Source organism: Carica papaya, chromosome 3 (genome assembly GCF_054855325.1).
Source record: "Carica papaya isolate Zhongbai chromosome 3, ASM5485532v1, whole genome shotgun sequence".
NCBI classification, from domain to species: domain Eukaryota; kingdom Viridiplantae; phylum Streptophyta; class Magnoliopsida; order Brassicales; family Caricaceae; genus Carica; species Carica papaya.
Genome location: NC_142311.1, coordinates 34,522,963 through 34,550,265, shown reverse-complemented (window position 1 = coordinate 34,550,265; position 27,303 = coordinate 34,522,963). Strand labels below are relative to the sequence as shown.

Here is a 27,303-nt window from a genome sequence, read left to right as displayed (position 1 = left end):
TATATAATATATCTATTAAGATGTAATTAAAGTTGATCGTCGTAATTCCACAAATAATTAATAAATTAAATATTATAAGATAAATACTATCAGTTTATATATTTTTTAACTTTTATACTATTTAATTTTATTTTAAGTATATATAAACAGCTAAAAAATATATTGCAAAAATCTATTCTATTTAACAAATTTATTATATACACGTGAATTTAAAAAATAAAGAATTCAAAACGATAATAATATAATATTATAATAAATACGTAAGAAACAATTTGAGATTAAAATCTATATTATTATAAATAAGAGAGGGACAATAATAATATAATAAATTTTTTAAAATAAAAAAATAAATAATAATTATAAATAATTAATAAATTTTGACTCAAATATTATATGAACTCGCATCAGAGAGTAAAATATTTACAATATATTAAGTATGCTTTAAAAGAAAAAAGAGAGGTTGGAGGTGAATCACGCGGAGGAAGGTGTGGGTGTTGGTGAGCCAACTCCCAACCCAATGCCAGCTGGCTGTCGGAGGGAGGTCCCCAGCCCAGATCCCTCACTGCACGTGACTCACCCAAAACCCAAATTAATTTCTTCTGCTTAATTATAATAATTATTATTAATTAAATTATAACCTTCTTAATTTTAATAATAATTATTAATTAAATTTTAACCCAAAATATCGAATCAATCTCCCTCCCTTTCTCTCCTTCTCCCTTCCCTCTTCCCCTATCAATATATATCCCTTTCACCTTCTATATATACATATATATCTACATATTCTTGTTTTTATATATCACATATATATACCTATATATATATATATTACACATAGCTCTCTCTTGCATTTCTTATTGCTCTTTTATTTTTCCGCTCCTCTCTCTCTCTCTCTCTCTCTCCCGTCTTTCTCGTATCTCTCTTCCTCACTCTACCTTCCCCGACCCCGTCCTCTCTCTCTCTCTCTCTCTCTCTCTCTCTCTCTCTCTCCGATATAGATAGATAGTTTTTTCTGTGTCTAGAACAAGAGTGTTGTATTCTATGAACTGATTTGTATCTGGAGTAGTTCAGATTCAAATGCGATTGGCTTCGATTCGAATGTACGGATCTGCTGGTGGTAAGACCTTTTTCTTCTATGATCAATCAGGTTTTTCGACTTCATGATTTAGAATTTCAACTATTTTTATTGTAATTTTGAGTTAGATTGTGGCGAATGTATTTGATTGGGGCTTCTTTTGTTTCGGTATTGGATTTTGAGGATTAAAATTTGGAGTTGAAGTTAGGATCTAAGTGTAGTTTAGGAATGGTTTGCTGATTTTAAGTGTCGCAGGTGCAAGTGTCTATAGAATTATGACTTTAATCGGAATAGGTTTTCTCCTACGATCTTGGAATTTGGTCTGAATCCCGCTCCTGTATTCTTAACTGATTTCGTTTGCTTTAAACTTCCGCACATTTTGAAGTCTTATAGATACCGACCTTTCAAAACAAAAGGTTCTCTTTCGTCATTACTGATTGAATTACATGTTCGTGATAATTTCATGTTTCGTAAGAGTTTGTAGTTACGTTTTCGAATTTATGATCTCCGGTCTAGTTGGCATCGTGATACTCATCTTCTATAATTTGGTGGCTCCGTCTTCAGAAAAGTTGCTACCTTTCGTTGTTTATGAACAGATGTTGGATGTTACAGAACCTATACTTAATAATTTATCATCTTTTATGCAGGCTTCACTGGTTGAGATTTGACATGCAGTGAGCCTGTTTGGAACTAAATATGCTTCTTTCTTTTTTGCCTCCATATAGCATGTAAATGTTTTCTTGATTACAGTGATAATATTATTTTGATTAAAAGTTCCCTACTATTAACTTTTCTGTGTATGAATGCTCGCATGAAAGTTGCTGGCAGTCTAGATGGTTTACTAGTCTGTTCATCAACTTCAGTAGAGAGAAGGCAAAAATGCAGTTAGACATGGTAATTCTTTATAAACAATGGGAAGTCTTGATAGTAGTAGGTGTATGCATTGAGAATTTTCTTTGCAGAACACAATAAAGCAAATATGTGGTGCTTGTGATGCAGTTAATGCAGTTAAACATGGTAATTCTTTATAAGCACTCGGCAGTTTTGATAGTAGCATTTAAACAGTGTATGCATTGAGAATTTCCTATGCAGATGCACGATATAATATGTTGTGTTTCTGTTGCAGTTAATGCATTACCATGTTTGTGTTTGCATTTTGTTGTTATTTATTGTTGTACCTAGTAGCTAAAGGTAGATTTTGTAGAAAGGGGAAACGAATACTACTTCTCATTGTATTGCTTCAACATTTAATTTTCTCGCTCTTTAGCCTCTGATTTCTATATCATTGCTATTTTTGAACAGCATGTGTCTTTATTAAGTTCAAGATGTCTCTGCTTTTGTAGGTCAGATGGCCTCCAGCCCACAAAGGAGAGAATTAGAGAAGTTTGTGGTTCTGTATTTTGCTTCCTTATAAGTATTTTTTTCTGAATTTAGAAGGTCCTTTATGGGGTAAGAAGCCTGGGCGAAATGGTTTTGGGTCCCAATCACTTAAGGACATGGAGGAGACACGAAATGATGCAGGGGCAGGACCGACAGAGCAGGGACCTCCTAGTGCACCATGGTGGCCTTCAGATTTTATTGAAAAAATGGGATCTGTTTCTCTGGGTTCCCAAGAAGAGACATTGAACAATAAATCACATAGAAACTTTGAACAAGATGCTTTATCATCACAAAGAGCATCGCAAATTCTATGGAGTACTGGAGTGCTTTCTGAGCCAATTCCAAACGGTTTCTACTCTGTTATTCCGGTGAGAATTACATTTTATTTAGTAGATTTTTGTTTTAGTGATGTCATAGCTTCTGCTGGAACTTGAAAATTGAAACAGATGTCTACTGACGATAAGTTAATGTAATTATAGATTTATTTTTGGAGACTATCTCCCTAATCAAAGATGATGGGTAGTTAGTGGGTTGATTGACTCTATGCTATCAATTGGTTTCTGCTGTTGTAATTTTCATCCTTTGTGATAGATTCTCTTCCCATCTTGTAGTATGCTTTTAATTCCTTCCCGTTTCTCTGTTTAATAAAGAAAAAAATATTAGAAACTATCTAAGTATGATGTAACTTCTATTTGAGGTAAATAACCATTTTTCTGGAACTGTAGCTGTCATTACAAATTAGTTCTGGATCTTTTTAGTTAGATACTGAAGTTAAAATATAGATTTAAACCTTAGTGGTAGATTAGTTCTAGAAAGAATTTGATTGAAACAGACTTGATTATTCAGGGATCTGATTGTACTAATTTGTAATAGGGGCTATAGTTCTTGGGGACTAAAATGGTAGTCAACCCTTTTTATTTACTTCATTCTCCATAAATTTTTAGATATGTTTTTGCATTTGTTTTTCTTTTCTTGAGATCTAATGTTTGGATCCGATCCTGAATCTAATCATCAAGTTGGTTGTTACCTTAAGGAGCAAAATGGGTGCACGTGGAGAGATGACATTTAAGCAGGAAGCTTTTTTTGTAGTTTTTGTTCTCATTCAAATAGTGGTCATGATCCTTGTATGATGCAATTTTTATTATTAAGATAGCTTTTTTGGTTAGATACTTACAAGAAAGAACTCGTTTTTGGTTAGATACTTACAAGAAAGAACTCGAACATATACACATTTTATTTTTTTATGGGTGTTGATTGTAAAAATGTGGCGGAGAGGCATCACAGCTATTACTTAGAATCCATATTTCAATGCACATCCCTTCCTCAGAGAGAAACTCCTGTTAGTTGGTTTAATTCTTTGCAACTAAGTTTAATGAAGTGTCTTCTAGATTTTGTCTTTGTAGTTCCATCTGGTGATATGTCCTAGCAGGTTTTATCCTTCTTTGACCTATTTATAGACAGAACTAGCAGGGATACAGCTCTCTAGTCATTGTGATCTTTGAGTTTTGCACGGCAGTGTCATCTTTCTAGTTCCATGTTGTTTATTTGATATATGTTTTAGCTGGTAATGATGCCCCTAAACCTTGTAAATTAGCTATTTACTTCAAACTTATTTGTATGGCTTTGTTTCATTAATTTGTTAACATGTAAAATATCCAGGATAAACGACTTAAGGAGCTTTTTAATTGTGTTCCTACTTTGGATGAGCTTCATGCTTTGGGAGAAGAGGGTTTTAAAGCTGATGTCATTCTTGTTGATGCTGAGAAAGATAAAAAGCTATCCATGCTGAAGCAGTTGATAGTGACATTGGTTAAAGGATTGAACTCAAATCCTGCTGCTGTAATTAAAAAGATTGCTGGACTGGTGAGAATGATTTGATGACTTTTATTTCTTTCTCTAGTTTCGCTCATTGCAAGTATCCTGTACCTGTACAACCTTCCCTATTTTTCTATAGTCAATCTTGCTTTTATTGCTTAAGTGAATTATCGATTTGTTTTTCTGTTGTGATTTAATTGTGTTTGACAAAGAGAAGCAATATCTAGCGCCAGAGGAGTTTAATGTTTTGTAGTTTAAATCATATCTCTTGTTTCGATAAGCACTCATCCCCGTGGTTTATGTTTGTGCCTTTAGATGTGGACTTTCGAGGTGCATGCCTCTGCTATTCAATGGTCCAAAATAGTTTTTTTATTGTATTGCTTTGAAGCATTTCCACGATCAGACTAGTGATAACTCTTGAAAAGTCTGAATTATACCTAACTGAAATTTAATATATTGCATAAATAGAATCTTTATACCCTGTTAGCATCATTAATGTGACCTATAGCTCCTTAATTCTTTTTTTTTTTTTTTAAAATTTAGTTGATTATTGCTTTTAATATATGGAGAAAGAAGACTGTTTACTCTGGGGCTTCAAACTAAATAATTGAAAATTGCTCAGTGGCCTAAACTAGTTTAATTAGACATCAAAATTTCCTATTGGATCTTCTCTTTATCCAAACCCATGATCTTGCAACCACATACACAATAATTTAGTGGTTATAATTTTTGTACTTTGCTTGACTACCATGAGTTCGAGCTTCACTGAGGATGTAGAACTTAACGATTTTTCTGTGTATTATGAGATGACCGGTGACCGACTCATAATATTTGATTTAGCTGAGACTTACTCATTAATCTGTTGGTGAGATTGAGTGACCAAGTTAGGATTTGTCCAAACAAACCATCATATACCGGTGAAAGGAACATTCCGTGACGACTAGGTTTTCTTAGTTGGAATAGTTATAATAGATTAGAAAACCTGACATGGACTTTTTTCTTTATTAAAAAAAAAAATCAAGGTCTTGCATAATGAGGATTAAACATTTATGATAAATGTTTCTTTGATCTGTCTAGTAACTTTTCTTTCAAGTCTCAGGAAAATGTTTCTCATTTGAAAATCATGCAATTTTGTTGACAGGTTTCTGATGTTTATAAACGACAAAATCTGGAAAGTCCAGCAAGTCCAGCAAAAGCTGCACTAGATGAAACTTCTCACTTGTTTGAAAATCGTGGTGTTCAAATGCTGGGGCAGATAAAACATGGTTCTTGCCGCCCTCGAGCCATCTTGTTTAAAGTTCTGGCTGATACTGTAGGGCTTGAAAGTAGGCTTGTGGTGGTAAGATCAACTTAATTTTTTCGTCGAACTATTCCATGTTTGTTATTTATTCTACATGATATATATTTTTGCGCAGTAAAAGAAAATATAATTCTTCGCCAAAAGTTATTAATTCTATCTAATGGTGGAAAATGCTTTGGATCTTATGTCAGGGTTTGCCCAGTGACGGGGCTGTTGAGTGTGTAGACTCGTATAAACATATGTCTGTGATAGTTGTGTTAAACTCGGTGGAACTACTAGTTGATCTTATGCGCGTTCCTGGTCAGCTGAGACCGCGATCAACTAAAGCTATATTTATGACCCATATCTCAGCTGCAGGGGAGAGTGATTCTGCAGAAAATGATTCCTGTGATTCACCACTAGAGCCCAACAGTCCTTTATATGCCTATTCAGAGAGAATGGATACTGACAGGTTAGCATGTATTATTTGACTGCCATTTTGAACCAGCATTCATGAATTTTAAACCTATTCTGCACAGCAGAGGATCAGATCCTGGAACTTTTTGTTTGTGGAGTGGCAGACTTATCAAAAGCAATTGACTTTTGAATCATTATATTGAAAATATATAGAAGTTTTGTCAATATGTACTTCTCATATTTATGACAATGAAGAAATTAAAATAATTGAAATTAAAAGAAATCTTTTGTGTGTTTCTGAAAAGACGCAATATTTTATCTTAGGAATAGAATATGTTGTTCTTATCTCTTTTCATGTCCAGTTTCTCATTCAATTTTCCAAGCTTATAATAAAAAAGTATAATAATCTTCTCAAATTTACAACTTTACAATATTTGTCGAATACTCTTCTGAATCTCTAACTGTTTTTACAACTTTGTCTTATGCAATTTCCTTCCAAAATTGTTTCATTAATTTAACAAATAAATTATTCTATATTAAGCAATCTAAATACTGCATCTTTTTGCTTAATGCAATATCAAAGGAAAGGGAAAAAGAGAGAGAGTGTGAGTAATTGTGGATTTTTTGGGGTCAACGAGTCGAACACAATTTCCATTTTTAAGTCTTGACAAAGGAAAGTTAAATGAGCATGTCTGCTTATGGTCTTTTCTAATTTCTATTAATTTAATCTTAATGAAATTAATCTGATACATCTCTTCAGTTCTCGTACTTTTAATTCTCGTTGCTGTGTTTTTTCCCTTCAGTTTGTTTATATGATTGATATCTGTTGGTCTATTTTTTGTTGATTACTTTTAGAAATCTAGATTGGGAACTGATGGAAGGTTATGTAATATCTGTATCTTCATGCTTTTATATATCACAATGTCTAGTATTCTTATGTTCTTTTTCAAATAAGTAAGGGAAAAAAATTAAAAATCTAATCTAACTAAAAGCTCTGGTATATATGTAGAACTGGCATATATTCTTCCTTTTTATTTTGGATTTTAGTGGGGGCAGCTGTCCTTACTGCTGTCCCTCAATATCTGTTCCCGATGCTAGTTCCCTATGCTACTTTGTTTTTTTTATTCTTTTTTCTTTTGTCGATACTTGCTTTTTAAAGCTAGCTGGGTTGTCATTTTTTTTATTGTTACAGTGCTGAAAAAGATGAGAGCCTTCAGTTTCATCGAAAATTAGAAGGATCTTCAAATTTATCAGGTCCTTCCTTGCGGAATGTGATGTTGAGATCTACCACCTCTATTGATAGGAAATTAAGGTAATACATAATAATTACTTCAACAAGTTCCATATGACTTTTATGATGAACTTCATGTTTTTGTCGGATTTTCATTCTCTTTTCCATTTTAAGGAAAAAATTGATTTTGATTGAAAATTTTTGAAGTGTAATGGAAGTTTTTTTCGATGAATTTCTTTTTTACTCCCTCAGTTTATCACATAGTGAACCCAACATTGCAACTACATTTTGGCGACGTAGCCGGAGAAGGGCCATTGCCGAACAGCGGACTGCTAGTTCGAGGTTTTTCTTATTCCTTCTTGGTTGTGGATTTGCATGTGAGAAAAGGAAAACCATACCTCTTTAAACTTTAATTATCCTTTCACTCTGGACTCAAGATTTTGTTTTTAGGGTGCAAGTATAACTTAATATTTTTTCTACTATTTTGCCTCTCCTGTATTCTCTTTACAGATCAGTAGCAGCCTTCCCTTCTAACTTTACCAAGTCTTTCAGAGTCATTATTTCAATTTTTATTGGTTTTGCAGTCCAGAGCATCCATCATTTCGAGCACGTGGACGGTCCATGCTAAGTGGTGATAGGAATTTGCTAAGGGATTACGTTGATGACGTAGCTACCTCAAGGTTCTTCCCCTTCTTATTGTTCATTGCATATGAAAAAAATTCATATGATTTTGTTGTATTATTAGTCAGTCTATCATAAAATGGCTCCTCTATTATCTCGTTGGTCTGTAGGATGTGATGGTTGAGTGTATTATTCCTGTTCCTTGTATGCCCTGGTGGGACAGATGATTGTAGTGAGTGGAGTAGGTTATTCTCTGAATTACCTGTTTGATCTTAAAGTTTGTGTTTACAGTCTATAGATCAATAAAGAGTAAGAGTTCCAGAAAAAGAGAAGTTTAGATTTGCCTAAATCTTCAAATAATAAATCTTGGTGGGACCTTTTTTTAGTTGTTTTCCTGCTTTCTTCATCCAGATGTGATGCTAGTCTCCAGAGAAAAAGTTTCTTCAAGAACAATCTAGGTCAGATGCAATTTCTGCGTTTTAGCGGCCTTAGTAATGTGCATTTAGAAGCTTCAGGGAATGCTTTTCATTTTTTCTTAAAAAGTTTCAAATCAAGCATCACAAATTACCCTGTATTAGCCCATGATTTGGAAAAATATGTATCTATATGATGTGGAAAATTTCTAATTGAGGTTAAATTTTCTTGCATCCAGTTGTTTTACAATTGGTAGACCTAAGAATGTGCGCTGATGTACATAGAATTCCCTCTGTTTTGGTAGACAATTTTTTTTTTTTTGAAAAAGAAAAAGAATTTAGTAGCTGTCTTTAGTAGCAGGTAATGTTGAGTTTTCCCCCAAAATCCTATCAATTAAAGCTTTTTCTATCTTTTGAAGAGAAAAATAAGCAATTTTTTTCTTATTTTAAAGATGGTGGGACAATGCTTATAAGTTCAAAGCTTTTTATGTCAAGATTTTGAATGCTTAAGTTGATGGCTTATCTTTTGGCTCGAAGGCAAGATGGCTGAGTTATTGTTACATCATGTCCCCTTTTTCTTTTTTTTTTTTAACCAAATAGTTGGAAGTGTATTAAGAAACATTACTAAATTAAACAACATATAAGTCCTTAATGTATGAATACATGCATGTATAAATGAAGAGAGTGTTGCAAACGTTTTTTCCCCATAAATTATGTATTGATATGGGTGTGCTATATAACTTGATGGATTTGCTGTTTCATGATAATCTAATACCATCTTGTTCTGATTTTCACATAATATATGCTTATTCTGCATTAGTGTCTGGTGAGTCTTTTTATTTAAAAAAAAAAATGTCTGGTGAGCCTCTTTGGGAAGCCTACAATCATAGCACTGCGTAGCTTGAGGATTTTACTATAAAAAGTGTGTAAGCTAGCACCTCTTGGACTAACGTCCTATTAACTGTGGAATTTCTTCTTTGGCGAAGGTGGCTGGATTTTTGTAATCCTTGGGAAGAGAGGGAAAGTTGCATAATGTTTTATGACAATCTCCCTACTGGCTTGTCCTAACTTTCCCATGTCATATTTGCTTATTGCCCGTTACTGTCTAATGAGCCTAGCTTGAAATCCTACAATGAAAACACTGCTTAGCTTAAGTATCTGCTTCAGATTTGGTTAAAGATGCCATCTGCAGTGTGCATCACTAACTTCTTGTTGATTGTGGAATTTCTTCTCCAGCAAATACAATTGGAAGTCACATGCACATTCTTTATGGATGTAGCTGGGTCTCAACTTCCTTTTATATCTATGCAAATGTATTTGGTATTCATGCTTCATATTTACTTGGTTGTGGATAGGGATTATCATTCTGGCCTTGAAGCTTGTATTGCTGGTTTAGTTAGGTAATTTAGGTTTAATTTTGTATTTCTGGAAGATATTGTTTTCTTTTTTTTCTTGGTTACACCTGTTTAGATTACATTGATATGCAAGTCTATATGTTTGTTTTGCCTAGAGATGGTGATTATGAATCACTTCATGTATTTTAAGTTGTTTGGGTTTTGTATTGTTGTTGCACGTGTTTTACTTAAAGAAAGCTACATTTTCACTGTCGATTCTGATTTCTCATAATTTTCTTGACAAAGCTATAGGTCAGATGGTGCTTCAACATCAGAAGCTCGAAGAATAAGAAGAAGAAGCATTAGCATTACTCCAGAGATAGGTGATGACATCGTAAGGTTGATATTTGTTCCATTATGAATTTATGTACTTTTATGTGTCTATCTGACGATACGCCTGCAACACTACTTTTTACTGTCTTGTCTTGTTTTTTCTTTATAACGTTTTTCTTTTCTGCCAGGTGAAGTAGTCTGAATGTTTTGGTTTTATATAGTTTATATTTAAGATCTCCTGTTTGAATTATTATTATCTGGAAAATTTTCAACATTTAAAAATTCTTCTCTGGATAAGATTCATCCATTATTGTTAGAATCTTAGAGATGCACAATTCTTAGGGTTCAATTCAATTTAGTAACAAAATGAAACCTTATGAATAAATCACAATCTGTCATAAATGTTAACCGAATCTTACAATCTCAATCACAATGTGTAGTATTAATATAAATTTATTAAAATATTTTAATTTTCAATTGTCTTTCTTTAACAGTTACATATAAATAACAGTAAATTTTAATTAGTGAATTATATTCTGAATCTATGATTCGATTCAATTTGTGGGTTTTGATTCACAAAAACAGATCTGTTATATGCAATTCGAATTTCAAATCTACCACTGCGATATGAATTTCTTAGTTTCTTTGTTTTTCCATTTTTTTTTCATGCCACACCTGTAAAATCTGTAAAGGTAATAGCAAGGAATTTTCAAAGCACAGCGACTCTGGTTCTGTATATATCACCTCTTTCAAATGAAAATATAGGTGACTAGATGGACTAGAACTCAAATGAAAATTGCAAGAGACCACTTCTATTGCATTTTCCATTGTCTATCTACATATTCACAACTAATATATTAGCAAGTATGTTAAAAAATTGTGACACCATTATTTTACAGCCTTGTTTAGTCTTTTGTAATCTGTATATTTTTTTATTGAAGGAAAGACCATTTGGAGGATTTTATTGATTTGGGAATACTTTTTTTAATTATGCATTTACTCGGAATGTTAATAAATCATTTCAGGGCTGTGCGAGCAATGAATGAAACATTGAAGCAAAATCGTCTGTTGCGAGAGCGAGGGGATGATAGTTCATATGTACATTCTCCAAATGATGGAAATACTAGCAGTGATCTTCAAAAGAATGTAAACCATTCTTATCATATGCTTGAACACATTCTTTATTTTGGAACGTACATGAATATTATCACAATGATAGTCAACTAGATCATTGCCTTTTCTGTTTTTCTTGGAAAAGATGTGCCTTATTCTATGTTTGCTCAGGTGGTTGAATTTTTTGGAATTTTTTGTTATCCTGTTGTTAAGTAACTGCTATTCATCAGTCTTACATTTGTGCTTAAATGTGGAGTTCAAATATAACAATAGCCTGAGATTCCAATTGTGAGTTTGGGATCCATCTGACCATGGTGATTAGTTGATACAGTCTATTGTTTCTTGTTTCGTTCTTTTTCTATTTTTCTATTTCTCCATTACTATTGTTATTACTACTTCAAAAATGAGTTCAGGAAAGTAATAGGATGCCGCAGCTCATAAATATGTCATTTTCGTATTGATGAACTTTGTGCATGTGTTGCTAGAGCTTCTTTCTATTTCTTCATCCAGGTTCCTTCCTTTTTTCCCTATCGGTTTATCTCCTACTAATCATAATCGTAGCAGTGAGATATTAGGTGTTCAGATATTCTACTACCTTTCTAGGAGAAATGAGATGTAGTAATAGTTACAATCTAAATTCCACAAAATACTTCTGGTTTAGAAATTAAAGTACCAACCAAATTTAATCCATCTTCTTCCTAGATTTATGACCTTTATTAATTCTTATTCTATTATAGGTGTCAAATTTCCATCTTGGTGGTCATGATGAAATCTCGAGTGGAAGGTCTGCATTATATACTCTTTCCAGGGACCAAATAAATTCTCAAAAAGCAATGTCATTGCCATCATCTCCACATGGCTATAGGAGCCAAGCTTCTGAGAGAACTGGAGCTTCAGATTATTCGACAAATAATGAATTGGTCTTGACATGGAATAAAGTTCTTGAATCTTCCATGTTCCAGAATAAACCTCTATTACCATACCAAGAGTGGAACATTGATTTCTCCGAATTGACGGTTGGGACTCGAGTTGGAATCGGTAAGCCTATCCTCTGTAATATTCTGCAGAATCATTACAATGGAACAATTTTCCATATTTCAATCAGTAAGCATTATAGTCTACAATTTTCTGCAGTTCCATTACTGTACCAGTGTTCTTGCCTGGTTGATGTTTGCAGCTATGGCATTGCAACTCATTGTTTATATTATAGAATGCATTAATCATAATCTTCTGGTGTTTATAAGCATTCTGTACATAACATGCTACAATTGTTAGTTAACCATACTGTTTACATTTTTCCTTTTTCACTTTTAAGTGAGGGAAGGGCCTATAGTTAGGATGAACTTATGCATTTAAGTGCATCCAAAGTCCTCGTAAAAGCACCAGGCTTCTGAAAAAATTCAGAGAAAATTACAGAAGTCTCCCTGAGGAATGACCCAATATAGGAAATCCTGTCGAAAACCTTTTTCTTTTCTCCTTTTTTAAAGGAAACCTACAGAAAACCTGTAAGGTACTTATGAGTGTTAAATCTAACCCCAAAGAAAAGCAATTATATAGTGCGCATTCATTTTTACTTTGAGTTTCTTAAGCATACATAACCTATGAAGAAATAAAATAAATAAATCAAATTCAATGTAATTCAATATTCTTTTTAACTATTATAAAAATACATAAATTAATATATTAAATTAAAAATAAGAAATAAAAACTGCATTTAGTATTTTAGTTAATACCAAAAATAAAATATTTTACTTATTAAAACAAAGAGAAAAAATGACCTGACCATCACTGTTGTTGGAGGCTCAGACGTGAATTTTGTCTTGCAAGTTGTCTCCATCCTTTCCCCATGCATGACAAATCTAGCCACCACAAATGAGCCTAAAGCGTGATGTATCTGACTGGCATCCCGTGGATGCAACAATGCAAGCCTCGTGCAAACAAAGATTGAGCTAGCAATTCTGTTCTTTGATTTGACTTGTGCAATTGACCTGGGTACGCAAACATGAAGTTTAACTATTATGGTAATATAGTTGCTTTGTTCAGTATGTCTAATAATTATGCTGATAAAACAATCCATTTCTGCTTATTCCTAGAAGCTGAATGAATGCATAGTTTTACTCAAATCTTTTCATGGTTTCTTTTGGCTACTTTCCATGGTTGTGAATTGGTCCCCTCCGCTTTTGGGTACTTTATTACTCATATTTTGTGCAAAAAGAATGAAATGGTGATAGAAACTGATTTTATAGTAGCAGGAAAATTGTCTAGTATAAAGCATTTTGATATATTTGCTTAATAATGAATTTATGGATTACTTTTAATTGGGTTTTACAAATAATTTTGTTTCATATCTAGGGTTTTTTGGAGAAGTTTTTCGTGGTATATGGAATGGAACAGATGTTGCCATCAAGGTGTTTTTAGAGCAAGATCTTACTGCTGAAAATATGGAAGATTTCTGCAATGAGATTTCCATTCTTAGGTACCCTTCTATTTTCTATTTTATATATCTTCTATTTTATGTTTTCTATTTAGTTTTATTTATCTGTGTTCTCACTTTGAACTGCTTAATTCTGTGATATTTGTTTGCATATTCATGTCTTCACACAGCCGCCTTCGACATCCCAATGGTACTTTCTCCTGCCATCTTTCGGTTACAAATTTCATTGATTTCAAGATAGAATAGTATTTTCAGTTTTCCTAGAGCTCGAGAAACACAACCATGAATTAGAAGTATTTAGCTTATTTACTCCGTTGCTGATTTTGGGACTGCTGGGTTTTGCAGTTATCTTGTTTTTGGGTGCATGCATGAGGCCTCCACGTTTGTCAATGGTTACTGAATACATGGAGATGGGATCACTCTACTATTTGATCCATTTGAGTGGACAGAAAAAGAAGCTTAGTTGGCGCAGGAGACTAAAGATGCTGCGTGACATTTGCAGGTGTGTTAAGCCTGAACTGTTTCCTCGTGTTAAATCAAGCATGGATTTCTGCTTATGTTACACCTCAAGGGTTATTCCTTGTTCAATTTCTAACTAAAATCAATTGATCCTCATATGATGATTTTTTGTTTTTCATCACCTAATTCTTGAACTTGTTGTCTCCTATATTAATGATTTTAGGGCAGATGAAAATGAGGTTAGTCTTTAGTATTTTTTGTTGATTTTATAAGTACAGGGTTCACTCTCCCTCCCTGGAACTAGACCAACATAAATCATACTCGTGTTATAATAGAAACAGAACAATATTATAAACAAGGCACCAATGGGTTTCGGCTCTATAAAGATAGGTACCATTGAGCTATTAGGAGTCTAAATATATGTAGGATCCAAAAGATCCTCATCTTTTCCACAAAAAATGACTACTGATATAAGAATACAGGTTCCTCAACCAAAAATTCTGAACTTTTTGGAAGGTCAAAATATTCTTATGATGTGTAGGACTAGCCACTCCCTTTCAAGCTCTACCATGCCCAAACGTCATCCTGAATGAAGTGCACAACCACAAGTACCGCACTACTGCTCAGCACTGCCATCACACAACCTTCGGGTGCAGCTGTATCATAAGAGTAGGCAGGGAGATTATACTGCACTTTTATGCATATTGCTGCATTAAAACTGTTGTTTTCCTGGACAAGATTATCTAAGATTGAGCTGACATATTGCTTCTTATGCAAGAAAATCTATTCTATATTGAGCAGAGGTTTTCCTGATGATTTTCCGGGTAAAGACATGAAAGTTGTCCTTAGCGACAGGCCTGAAGTATTTCAGAAACTTGTTATCATAGTTTCTGTTTTCAAAGAGAACCCCTTCTTGGGTTCTTTTCTAACAGCCTTGCCCCTTTCCCTATGCCTAAAATTCGACCCCATACAAGCAGCATAGAGATATCCTTCCTCAGTTCTCTAAGAAAAAAGGAGATATCCTTCATCAGTCATTAAAATTGTGACCTCAGCTGAAACTCTTCAAGTAGACAACTTTGAAACAATCTGACACCTAAGACCCATATTGTGGTTCTTTCATGTTCTGAGAATGCGATCTGTTGAAAATTTAATGAAGTGTTTTTCAGAGGAAGCTATTTGGGTGTTGATTTTTATTTCCTCTTGTTTCGAAACATTAAATAGTTCCATTTGTAGTTAAACTTTTTAGGAAAGTGGGTAGAGCCAGTTAATGAAATTGATTTGTTTCCTTCATATAGAACTTTTTTTGAAAGACTAAAGAATCAAAGGTGGTGAATAGCACGCTAGAGCAAAGATAATAAATTACTAGTTTGACTTCTGAGTTTCTGATTACAAAATTCGTATAAATACCATTAGTTGTAATTTTCTAGTGGTTTATTGTAATTTTTCTTAAATAAAAAGTATGGTATATAGTGGTTCATTGTAATTACTTATACAATTAAATTTTTATTGGAATTAGAAGAGAGGTCATCTAGCTATACTAAAAATAGGTAAGGGAACAATATAGATATTTGTGGCAATAAACCTATAAAGTGATGATAGCTATGCTATGGAGTGTCAACTAAATTTTAGTTACTTTAGCAGCAGCTAGAGTAAAGAATAAAATAACCAGAAAACTGTTTATTTGAATTGTAAACTAGCATAATAACTAAAAACTAGTCAGTTATAGCTCAAGTACAATTTTACAATGTACTGGGATGCCAAACAGCTAATCAATTATATCTACTTGTCATATGCTAAATTAGCCAAGCAATGTACCGCATTTTCGTACCTATACCTTGATCCACAATGTGCCATGTTCTTGGTAACACTATCGTTGATTCCTCCTGTTGGTAATGTTTAGGGAGCATGTTCATAAATTTTAAGTACCTAACAGTAGTTGCAGTACTAGAGCAGCATCAAGAATTAAATAAACGAGAAATATGTTTATTAGAATAGCAGAAGGGTATGGTGACTAGTATAATTAAATTAATTAATTATAACTGAACTACAATTTTATAACTTATCTGGGATCCCTAAGAGCAAGTCTATTATATCTATCATGTCATACTCTAATTAGCGTAGCGAGTGCCTTGTTCTCATATCCACACCATGATCCACAATATGCCATGTTCCTGGTAACTATGGTGTGATTATTTCTATTGGTTCATGTGAGGAGCATGTTAAAAAAAAAGAGCATTTTAGAAATTGTGAATGGTTTTTTTGGTTAGATAAATCAATAAGAGAAGGTAAAAGAATTTAAAGCATTTTTACTTGTGTTGGCTATATTACTAGTGACAACAAGGGGAATAGAATGGACTTTGGATAGGATTGTCTCAAAGGGAATGATATCTGCTGCCCCCATAAAGGCATGGCTACACTAGTTGGATGCTCTAGGACATGGGGTTCTATCAGGTCAATTAATCTGTGTATTAAGGGTATTAGACTATTTAAGCAATGTCTCAAACCTTTGAATACGTGGAAAAATTAAAAGTTTTCAGCATAGCTGAATTTGCATTTCGGAAAGCAAGATGGTAGATTTAATGTATGTTTTATGGGTATACAAAGAAGCTCATATTTTAATTGATCAACATCTTGAAGGATCTCTAATATACACTGACTAGAATTTTCAAATGACCACAAAGGGGGTTGATGTGCATACACCGTATGAAGATAATCCATCGAGATCTTAAAAGTGCAAATTGCCTTGTGAATAAGCACTGGACTGTAAAGATTTGCGATTTTGGGCTCTCAAGAATAATGACAGACACAACCATGAAGGATTCCTCATCTGCAGGAACTCCAGAGTGGATGGCTCCTGAACTTATTCGAAATGAGCCATTCACAGAAAAATGTGACATTTTCAGCCTAGGGGTGATCATGTGGGAGCTCTGCACCCTAAACAGACCATGGGAAGGGGTGCCGCCAGAGAGGGTAAGCTGAGACACTTGAGTTGTCATTTCATTATTTCAGGAGATAAATCCATTTATAGATAATAACCAGACGTGTAGCTTTTGTTTTGGCTTTTCAGGTGGTTTATGCTGTTGCAAATGAGGGATCCCGGCTAGAGATCCCCGAAGGTCCACTTGGCAGGCTAATTGCAGGTTTATCAAAGTTCTAGATTTGCCGAGGGCTAAATGAATTATTTTTATGCATGTTCTCTTATAAAGTGTATTTTTATGAGGCTAATCTTCATCTCACTACCTTTTCACTGTAGATTGTTGGGCAGAACCGCAAGAACGGCCAAGCTGTGAAGAGATACTTTCCCGTTTGCTCGACTGCGAGTATTCGCTCTGCTAAGGCGGATCCGTTGTGTATAGAAAACATGGTAGAGGTGTTACAATATGTTCTCGGCTTCATAAGTTTGTAAACCATCATGCTTTTCCCAATCATTGTAAAAACATAGAATGTTTCATCTCTCAGTTTTCTTTTCAATGGGAGCAACTCCATTTCTTTGTGCAACCAAATAAAAAAAAAAAAGTGAAACTAGGGTTTAATCTCATTGATTCATCTAATCCAACTCTTCAAGAATGCAAAATTATTAGCTGCTTTTGTCAGTATGGAATGAGATGGAGAAATTACAATATGGGTACAGCAGAAACAGGATATTTTACATTTTTACAATTTTTGCACTAGGACTCCCAGACTTCATTATTGAGCTGACAATGAAGAAAGATTTGATAATTCACTAGGTTCAATCCGGTATCTGCCTCATATTCAATGCATCCTCAAAGCGGCTGCATGACTCAACTCTCATCTCTGTACTCATATCATTATCCGGAGCTGGATAGTACTCCTCTCTCAGCTGCACATTCCTGAGATTGGTAATCCTAAGCAGGAACATCATGAAATGCTCATGAGCAGTACCATAAATGAAAAGCGTTCTCAGGGTGAGACATTCAGCAAGCAAGCCAGCTGCTGGCAGCGATAGACTCCTTTGGTTTACATCCCTGTCTTGAGGCGGCCAGTAATGAAGTTCATTGAGGCTCAAATTCTTAATCCCTCTCAAGATGAACCTCTCCCACAAGCTGAGGTCCATTTGCCCTGATGGTGCAGTGAGTGCATAGCCTATAGTGTCGCCACAATCCAACTTCATTTTCGAAAGCATAGGGTATCGCACAAGGCAGCTCAATCCAAAGGCAGGTTCTGATGGTTTGTGGCGATCCTTGCAATCTCCCTCAACTTTTATACAAATCTCCGCTAAAACAGGACAATTCTCCAAACCTGCCATGGGCAATGGAGCCAGGAGGTCACCAACATTAATCCAAAGAGACAGGTAACTCAGCTTATCCCATCTCTTGCACCAAAAACCATTACCATTGCGATGAACATAGGAGCAATCTTCGTCCAATGCGTACTTCGATCTCTTATTCTTGTTGCTCCAATCTCCGTCTTTAATTCCATCGTAACTGGATTGACCCACCTCACCTCCCTCTTTCAGCCCATCCCACACACAATCAATATGCAGTCGCTGAATCCGATCACGAATTGGCTCCACAGCACGCAGAGACGAAGAAGCATCAAGATTCTTGCAGCAGGAAATCTTCACCTCCACCAGTGTGTTCCGGAGTAATGAAGCCATAGTCCTTAACCCATTCACAGTAATCATCTTACACCCTTCAACTTCAAACTTAGCCAACTTACAACACCCTCTGCCTATAGCCACCAACCCCATATCCGTCAAGTCCCATGAATTCTTTATAGACAAAGATTTCAAATTCCCACACAAGGCAACTCCAGCGAGCTGCCACTCACTGGCCGAGCAGATCCCATGGAATTGCCCTAATTTAAGCACCCTCAACTTCTTGCATTTTGAATTCAAAGCCTCCAATGCAAACCCACTCTCCCTCACGTTCTTCGCAACGTCCAAAACCAGTTCCTCAAGCAGAGGCAAGCTTGAGAAAAACTCCACCAGCGTTGCTCCGGTAATCCTCGCCTCCTCTGACGTTAACTGCTCGCTCTCCGGATTTCCTCTCACCTTGGACAACGAAGATGTATCCACCAAATGGAGAACCGACAATTTTTGGCAGTTACTCGCTATGGCCATCAAAGTCTCGTCCCCGACAAATCCAATGTACCTCGGGTCGAATATACAGGCTACAAGAAACTTGTTCAGATTGGGACAAGCACGAGCTATGTCGCTAATCTCGTTCGCCTTGAATCCCTCCGACAAGGACGCGGTCAGCAGATCCAAGTGTGTAAGCGACGCCGATATAGCGGGATATGCTTGGAGAACGGGAGGTAAATCTTCAGTCCAGTAATAGAAAGAGGAAAGATCTAGATATTCAAGAGATTGGCAGTGCTCGAAGATGGGAATGAAGTCGTCGCCGATATCAGTTTGGGATCGCTGATGCCACCGGATCAGCTTGAGGCGGCGCAAACGAGGCCATTGGGGAAGAAGGTACTGGAGAGTAGAGGGAGATCGGGAGTAAACGGTGAGGGAGGTTACGGCAGGGAAGGCAACCTTGAGGCGGTAAGCGAGAAGGTGAGGATCGGAGGAAGGAGAAGAGAGTAGAGAGTGGCCCCATGGGGAAAGAACAGAGAGGTCCAAGTGGGTCACAGATCTGAAACAATTGGGGATCAAGAAAAGGTCCCGCGCGTTTCCCCGGAGCGTGAGAGAGTAGCGCGTTGCCCTTTCAAGTGCCATGAATTTCCGGCAAACCAGAGCCAGAGAATTCCGGCTTCTGGTATCAGTAACCATCGAAAATATGTGTAATAAAATCACATCGGGAAGCTCGTTTATCGTGGTTGTAGCAGCGGCATCGGAGATATTGTTCGCCATAGCTGTGAGTACAGGTTGTGGGGGATAATCAAGAGGTTTAGAGACTGAGAAAAGGAAGAAGAAGAAAGGGAGGTAGAGCCATGGAGGAGGAGGAATGGGTAAGGGATGAAGATTTTGTCGTGGAATGGAGACCCACGTGACGACGACGTATTACTTATCACAGTAGTCTGTGTTGAAAATTTTCACACCTTTTGTTGAAATTTTAGGGGTTGAGAGGCGCGTGAGAAGGAGAGTGGAATAGTGAGAGTGGGGGAATGGTGATGGAAAAGGGCAATCAACTGTTTATCCAAAATGCATTTGCTTTTTGCACCAACATTTTTCTGAGATGATCCGTTTCCTACCACGCAAACAAAACTCACCACACGTATTCCTACGCTCCCCCTCTCATTTTTTTTTTTTAAAAAATCTACTTTTATTTATTTTATTAAATATATTGTTGATAATTTAATTGAATAAATAAAAAATAAAAAATTATTTTTTAATATGTAGTAAATTGATGCCTTAAAAAATGTTAATAACACCTATTTTTAAATAAATTAAATTATCATACACCAATTTATATATTTAATAAAATTTTGAAGAGTTTTTAAATGATAAGAAGGCAAATATTAGAAGCTAAAAGTCTATTTTTTAATTTATGAAAATATTTTTTACTTTTACCAAACTCTATACTATTTTATTTCAAAAGTAACTTTTACTAAAAAATTAATTTTTGATTCTAAAGTATAAAAACTTGTAGATTAAACATGAACTTACTTGATAGTAAAAATGATGTATTAGTAACTAGTTGAAAAATAGAGTAGAGATGAAGCATATTCAATAATACTTTTATCCAAATAAGCTTATATAAGACGTATTGAGTGTGATGTGTAAGCGATCATTAATTTTGAAAAATTTATATGATTAAACATAATGATTTATGTACAATATTATCTGCAATTAAAAAGAATTCAAGAAGATCTACTAGACGAGATTACAGAGTAATATTATTATACGATTGATAAATTTAATAATCAATAAACAATGACTCAAGATACGTGATAATAAAATGCCATATTGAATTACTAGATTTTCACAATTATAATTGTAAAGAGGGATTTGTTCACACGTTGAGAACATGATTTATCCATCTAGACTTCTGCATGCTACTTATAAGCTTAATAAAGATGCAAACTTTTATTTATATCCTAATCTTTTGACGATTATGATACTGTTACATTCGATACTATAAAAATATATAAAAAACTTGCATGCTAGTTAGAAAAATTATAAAAAGTTGCCATCCATGTAAAATTTAGGACCTCATTAATTATATAATTATGAAATCCTCGTAAAGGATTCAACTATTTATCCCAATGAAAGTTTTAAAAACTACATATGTTACAAGAAAGATCTTAAGACTCTAACATTTTTAATAAAAAGTTAGTGCTCTTGTTCATTGTCTTTGGGTTAGTTCCTCTTTCCAAGTTTTAAAAGTGCCAAGTCTTTTATCATGAGGTTTCATAATTTAATCCATTCATTTTGCATCAATTTATATATTTTATTAGTTAATGAAGTTCATAAAATGACAACAAGGTATCACATGCACATGAAGCTTTTAGCCTACGATGATGATGTTAAGTTCCATGTCGTAGAGAGTACAAAGCAAGTATTAAGAACAAGGAGAATCACCACCTAGATAGAACTCGAGAAAAAAATTATATAGCTTGATCTCTTAAAGAGGATTGAAAAATCATCCTAGTTAAGAGTTCAAAAATCGAGTACAACTTAAGAAAAATTTTAGATATCTTGAACTGCTCCAATTATTAAAGTCAACTTAATCATGATAAATACATGGCTAGATATCCAGTCATACGACATGCATCACGCATATATACAATAAAAGGAACATTTATGTTGATGAGCCACATAAAGAATACACAATATTCATACTCATTATACATAAGATGAATAATATCCGTCATCATAAATACTCAAATAAATAAACAAAAAAAATGATATTTTTTATTAATAGAGAGGTTTAGTTGATTCGACCGAATCATAGAACCTTAAAAATTTAATTACATGTAACTTTGAAGATGAGTGACGTATTTGGACCTATATTAGAAAAACATAGTCAATGCAATAATTAAAGCAATAGTAACTGACTTTAAATTAAATCAATAAATAAGACAAAATAATTATTGATATCCCAAATCTAAATAGGTCTTGTAGGTTTAGAATGTGTTAAAGAATACTAAAAAAGATAATGATTAGACAATTAGCTATAGTTTGAACATGTTCTTTTGTCTTCCAAAGAAGATGATGGAGAGCTTTATTTATAAAGCTCATGGAAGAGAAGAAAAAGACCAAAATGATCTTCATGTAATTACCAAAAAGTGCTTTTTTATTCGAGTTAATTTACCACAAGTTAAATGGTGTCTAATTAAAAATCTATAAATAATAGTTTTTAATTATATAATTAGAATAGCTTTGATCACGAGACTCTATGATGTTATGATCCAAAAGTTATCATTAGGTAAAACTATTTATGGCTTGTACATCTTATAGCACAATCGTGTCTGAAAGAGATACCTGTGGATGAATGACTTAGATGACTTTGGGTCATGCAAACTTTCTTAAGGGCCAGAGGACCTTAAATCATTAGTTTAACTAATTTGCTTGAGTGCTTTTGATCATTTAAATTTTTGGATTAACTAAGTGTAGCCGGTTTATTTTTAAGAGACATTTCGAGATTATTAAATACTTTGATTCTGTATTAAATTCATATAAAATCTCAACAAATATGTATTTTAAAATCAAAATTTATGGAATATAAAATCTATTAGTTCAATTTGGGATGCACATAATTCTATTTAAGGTAAATTTTTATGGTTTAAATAAAATTTACACGATCGGCATAAATTAATAAATGAATTTTATAAAAATTTATGAATTTTATTGTATACATATTCTAACTATAAATTTCTAAATTAATTCTCCAAACCTTCAAAATTCATTTCCAACATAGCATAAATCTTAATTTCAATAGTAGAAATAAGTTAAGCCCAAAAATACAACCAAATCCGAATTCGACTGTTGAATTCAAAGAGGCATACAAAATCACAAACACAGCCCACAAAATACATAGATTAGTCACAATCCATAAAATATCCCCCAACAAAGTGATAGTTTAGATTGATCACACCTGTCCACGTGTATAATATATATATATATATATATATATATATAGTTGTGTATCATTTATCTATTACATGATAGAGCAAGCATGGGGATTTTCATCACTGAATTTGGAGCCTGTTTGGTGATCAAAAATGGAAGAATGAAGAGGTTGGCCATGATAAGAAACATCACTACTATCATATCCATGCTTGTAGTAATTGTAAGATGAAGAAGGTTGAGGAGCAAAGTAATGGTTATTAGGGTTTTGGCCAGTTATACACTGTTGTTGATTGTAGTGGTGGTGGTGGGGATTATAGGGCAATTGCCACAATTCTGCCCTCCGTCCAGTCTTTCGAACCGTCTTTAGTACCTTCTTCTTCTCTGCCCATCCGGTCACCGTCACCTTCTGCAGTCCCATATCGATTTCAACACTGTCCACCCCTGTGTACATACAAATAAATAACCATAATAATGTTTTCATGCACAAAAAAACCCCCTAAATTACTAAAGTTAAATATTTAATTAAGTAGGTTTTACCTTTGAGGTTTTGTAGAGCAGTCTTTACTTTGTTCTCGCAACCGGGACAGTCCATATGCACTCGCATTTCAGTGATCTGATGAAATTATATATATGATCCGTGTTTATACCTCAAGACTTAGTAATAGGATTATAAGAATCATATATATATACATACATATATTTATATACATAAATTTGTCTAGTGAACTTTTTAGCAGTATCAGAAACGACTGTACATATATATTTGTATGTATCTAGTGAACTTTTAGCAGTATCAGAAACAACTGTACGTACATATATATATATGTATATGGTTTTAGTCCAAAAGCAAAATAACCCGTCAAGATAAAGAAATTGCTTACCGACGTCATTTTGATCTTGAATCTCGAAAGGCTTCCAGAAATCCAGAGAAGATATTGGTCTGAAGTTGAAGCTTAAACGGAGTGAGGTACCGAATTCTGAAAGGGATTTTTGATATATATATATATATATATGTATATGCGGTTTTGAAGATGATATGAACGTGAATACAGATATATGTATATATATTAGGTGCTGCTCTCTCTCTTTCTCTTTCTAATATATATATACATAGAGTTATATTTTGGTGAGTTTATATAATATAATATTGGCTTATTGCACCGACTTTTTCTTTGAGTGTTGAACAGAGTCTGAGATCTCGAAGCAATGCTTTAGCAGACGTTAATTTGCTTGCATGGACATTCACCTTACCCATCCCATATTGAATTTTAATTTATTAATTTAAATTAAGTCAAAATATATTATTATTATTTTCTTAAATTATGGTATATATATATGTATTGTAATTATTAAGACATGAAATAATTGATACGTACTCCATCTTCCATGTGCATGGATAGTATCAAGCATTAATTAATACTAATAATTACTTGCTTATTTTAATTATACTAATTATTTTTTAATATTAGTTTTATAAAATATCATTTCACATGTCTACCCACTCAAATTTCAACCACGACCTTATAAGAATTTGAGAATTGAATTCTTGCGGTTGGGACGGATCTTGTTTGAAGCTCCTCATATTTTCCTCAATAATTAAAGTCATACACTATTATTTTCTCTTCAAACCTACCTTTAATAATACTAATTATAATTTATTATGTAATAAAAGATTATAAATTCGAGTTTAATTATATTTTTTTAATATATTTTTATTTGTATGCTATTTTTTATTATTTTATGATTGATATGTGTATGTTATATAATTTAATAGATAAATATACTTATTTATTGTTTTAGAAATTTTTTTTTTTATCATACGTTAGTTTAAGTAAGCTTCGTATGATAAAATATTATACTTGTAAATTTAATTTAAAAAGACTATTTTTTTTATATATTATTTATGTACTTTATTGATCGATTGCTATAATATATCAATCATCTAGGGAAAGAGTTTATAATTTATCAAGATGACATTCAAAAGATTATTGTGACTTAAATACTATTGAATCTAGATAGAATTATAATGGATAAATAATTCACAAAGTGTGTTTATGTAACGGCTCTGGAAATTAAAAAAGAAATATATATAATAATCTGAGTGCGGAAGCAAAATAAAAAATTTAAGTTAATATCTCTTACATAATAACTTAAAAATACTAAACAATATCAAAAAATAAGTTTTCTAAAAGAAATGCTAGAAATGAAAGAAGTATAAAGAAAACTATAAGACGTCTAGGATCTACTCACCGTCTTCTTGTGGGTCGGGCTTAGGAACCTACTCCTTTTGATATGAAATGGTTAAATAAGGAATGAGTTACACTAACCCAATAAGGGCATCACACTATTCACCGTCACAGAAGTAAATGTTGGTAGAAAATCAAAAACAACCAATGGAGTATAAGTTTTAAATAAATTCATTTATCAATAATCAAACCATTTACCGTCCACTTACCTCAGTGAGATTTATAAAAAAATACGATCCATGGAAATAATAACATCATAGATATCATGAATTCATACAAAATCTGTAACATAACACATGTCATACTTTTATATTTCAATCATCAAACAACAGTTGCCCCCTTTTCATCAGCCTACTAGTATCTATGGGGATCCATAGGGGTCCCCGCTACACGTGAACCATTCCCTTAACAAACTTAATTTCCAGGGTCGTCCCCATACTCTATCCGGTATGGCACCAAACAATAAATCTCAATACCCCATCTGGTATGAGGGTAAAGCGGGCCGTCCTCATACCCTATCCGGTATGAGTGCCAAAACATTTAAAGTCTTCATACTCCGTTTGGTATGAGACAACATTCCCGGTAGGGTTTCTTATAGACCCGGTTCGTCCACCATCTCTTAGGATATCTAGTGAGATTATCATCTTATCCAATTATCAATTCACACCCATTTTCTATTTTTTTTAGTCTCCATTACCCATTCAAACATGAATACTTAAACAAGTAACGCGTATCCAACAAGGCAAGCATATCTTAGATTTATAAAATCAAGCAGTAGTGAAGTAAACGGTGATTCATGCATTCAAGATCATAGAATAAATAAATCAGATACCATAATGTATTTAAATTGTAAAATAAATCAAATAGGAATTAACAGAGAAATATGTCCGATTCAGGTATAATGTTAATAAATGTGATTCACTAGTAAATTTAATGTTAATAAGATAATCAAAATATTTTTTTTTGACAAAATAAAAAAATTAGACTGAACTTTTATTCCGTTGTAACTACTTTAATTAAGTGAATTTAATTATCACAAAATATGCATTCTATTATGATACGTTATGACATATTGAGATTAAGTCTAACTTACATATTATAACTTCGACAACCCACTAATAAGTTAAATCATTAATTTCATTGAATCAAATATTATAAACCGACTATCATCAACATGCAGTACACCTATAAAGTGACGAATTATATATTTTTAGTAAGTTTAGACTTATGACATTCAAATGAGGTACAAAAACTTAGTTGGTCAAACACATTAATTTAATATAATTTTTTCTCTAAATTTTGAGTAAGTGTATAATGTTAATAAATGTGATTCACTAGTAAATTTAATGTTAATGAGATAATCAAAATATTTTTTTTGACAAAATAAAACGATTAAACCGAACTTTTATTTTGTTGTGACTACTTTAATTAAGTGAATTTAATTATCGCAAGATATGCGTTCTATTATGATACATTCTGACTTATTGAGATTAAGTCTAACTTACTTATTATAATTTCAACAACCCAAATAAGTTAAATCATTAATTTTATTGAATCAAACATTATAAACCGACTATCATCAACATGCAATACACCTATAAAGTGACGAATTATATATTTTTAGTAAGTTTAGACTTATGACATTCAAATGAGGTACAAAAACTTAGTTGGTCAAACACATTAATTTAATATAATTTTGTTCTCTAAGTTTTCAGTAAGTGTATAATGTTAATAAATGTGATTCACTAGTAAATTTAATGTTAATGAGATAATCAAAATATTTTTTTTTTGACAAAATAAAAAGATTAGACCGAACTTTTATTCCGTTATAATTACTTTAATTATGTAAATCTAATTATCGCAAGATATACATTCTATTATGATACATTCCGACTTGTTAAAATTAAGTCTAACTTACTTATTATAACTTCAACAACCTACTAATAAGTTAAATCATTAATTTCATTAAATCAAACATTATAACTCGACTACCATCAATATGCAATACACCTATAAAGAGACGAATTATATATTTTTAGTAAGTTTAAACTTATAACATTCAAATGAGGTATAAAAACTTTAATCATTAAACTACTGTATTAATGGTAATTAGATAATCAAACTTAATTGGTCAAACACATTAACTTAACATAATGTTTTCTCTAAATTTTGA

General features: G+C 33.2%; 3 protein-coding genes across 6 annotated transcripts; 1 reads left to right on the top strand and 2 right to left on the bottom strand.

The window, feature by feature from the left end:
• Window positions 1–859: 859 nt before the first annotated feature.
• LOC110814742 (Mitogen activated protein kinase kinase kinase-like protein) lies at window positions 860–17,455 on the top strand. 4 transcript variants are annotated; one of them, XM_088216741.1, is made up of 17 exons: window positions 860–1,117; window positions 2,419–2,823; window positions 4,115–4,318; window positions 5,412–5,609; window positions 5,762–6,021; window positions 7,159–7,278; window positions 7,450–7,539; window positions 7,782–7,877; window positions 9,878–9,964; window positions 10,924–11,044; window positions 11,749–12,049; window positions 13,364–13,487; window positions 13,616–13,635; window positions 13,791–13,947; window positions 16,586–16,874; window positions 16,972–17,044; window positions 17,158–17,455. In XM_088216741.1, the coding sequence occupies exons 2-17, from the start codon at window positions 2,572–2,574 to the stop codon at window positions 17,238–17,240; spliced, it is 2,475 nt and encodes an 824-aa protein (XP_088072867.1). In that variant the 5' UTR covers window positions 860–1,117; window positions 2,419–2,571; the 3' UTR covers window positions 17,241–17,455. The 4 variants fall into 4 exon arrangements, with proteins under 4 accessions (XP_088072867.1, XP_088072866.1, XP_088072869.1 ...); XM_088216740.1 differs by having other exon boundaries at window positions 9,872–9,964; XM_088216743.1 differs by lacking the exon at window positions 7,450–7,539.
• Window positions 17,456–17,463: 8 nt separating this feature from the next.
• On the bottom strand, window positions 17,464–20,041 carry MAX2 (RNI-like superfamily protein). The gene has a single exon (XM_022042339.2). It carries the CDS (start codon window positions 19,720–19,722, stop codon window positions 17,635–17,637), a length of 2,088 nt encoding a protein of 695 aa, XP_021898031.2. The 5' UTR covers window positions 19,723–20,041; the 3' UTR covers window positions 17,464–17,634.
• A 2,685-nt stretch (window positions 20,042–22,726) lies between these two features.
• Window positions 22,727–23,969, bottom strand: LOC110814835 (Heavy metal transport/detoxification superfamily protein). The gene is made up of 3 exons (XM_022042420.2): window positions 23,766–23,969; window positions 23,422–23,497; window positions 22,727–23,325 (listed from the first exon to the last, which is right to left on the bottom strand). The coding sequence occupies exons 1-3, from the start codon at window positions 23,772–23,774 to the stop codon at window positions 22,973–22,975; spliced, it is 438 nt and encodes a 145-aa protein (XP_021898112.2). The 5' UTR covers window positions 23,775–23,969; the 3' UTR covers window positions 22,727–22,972.
• Between the last annotated feature and the right edge of the window lie 3,334 nt (window positions 23,970–27,303).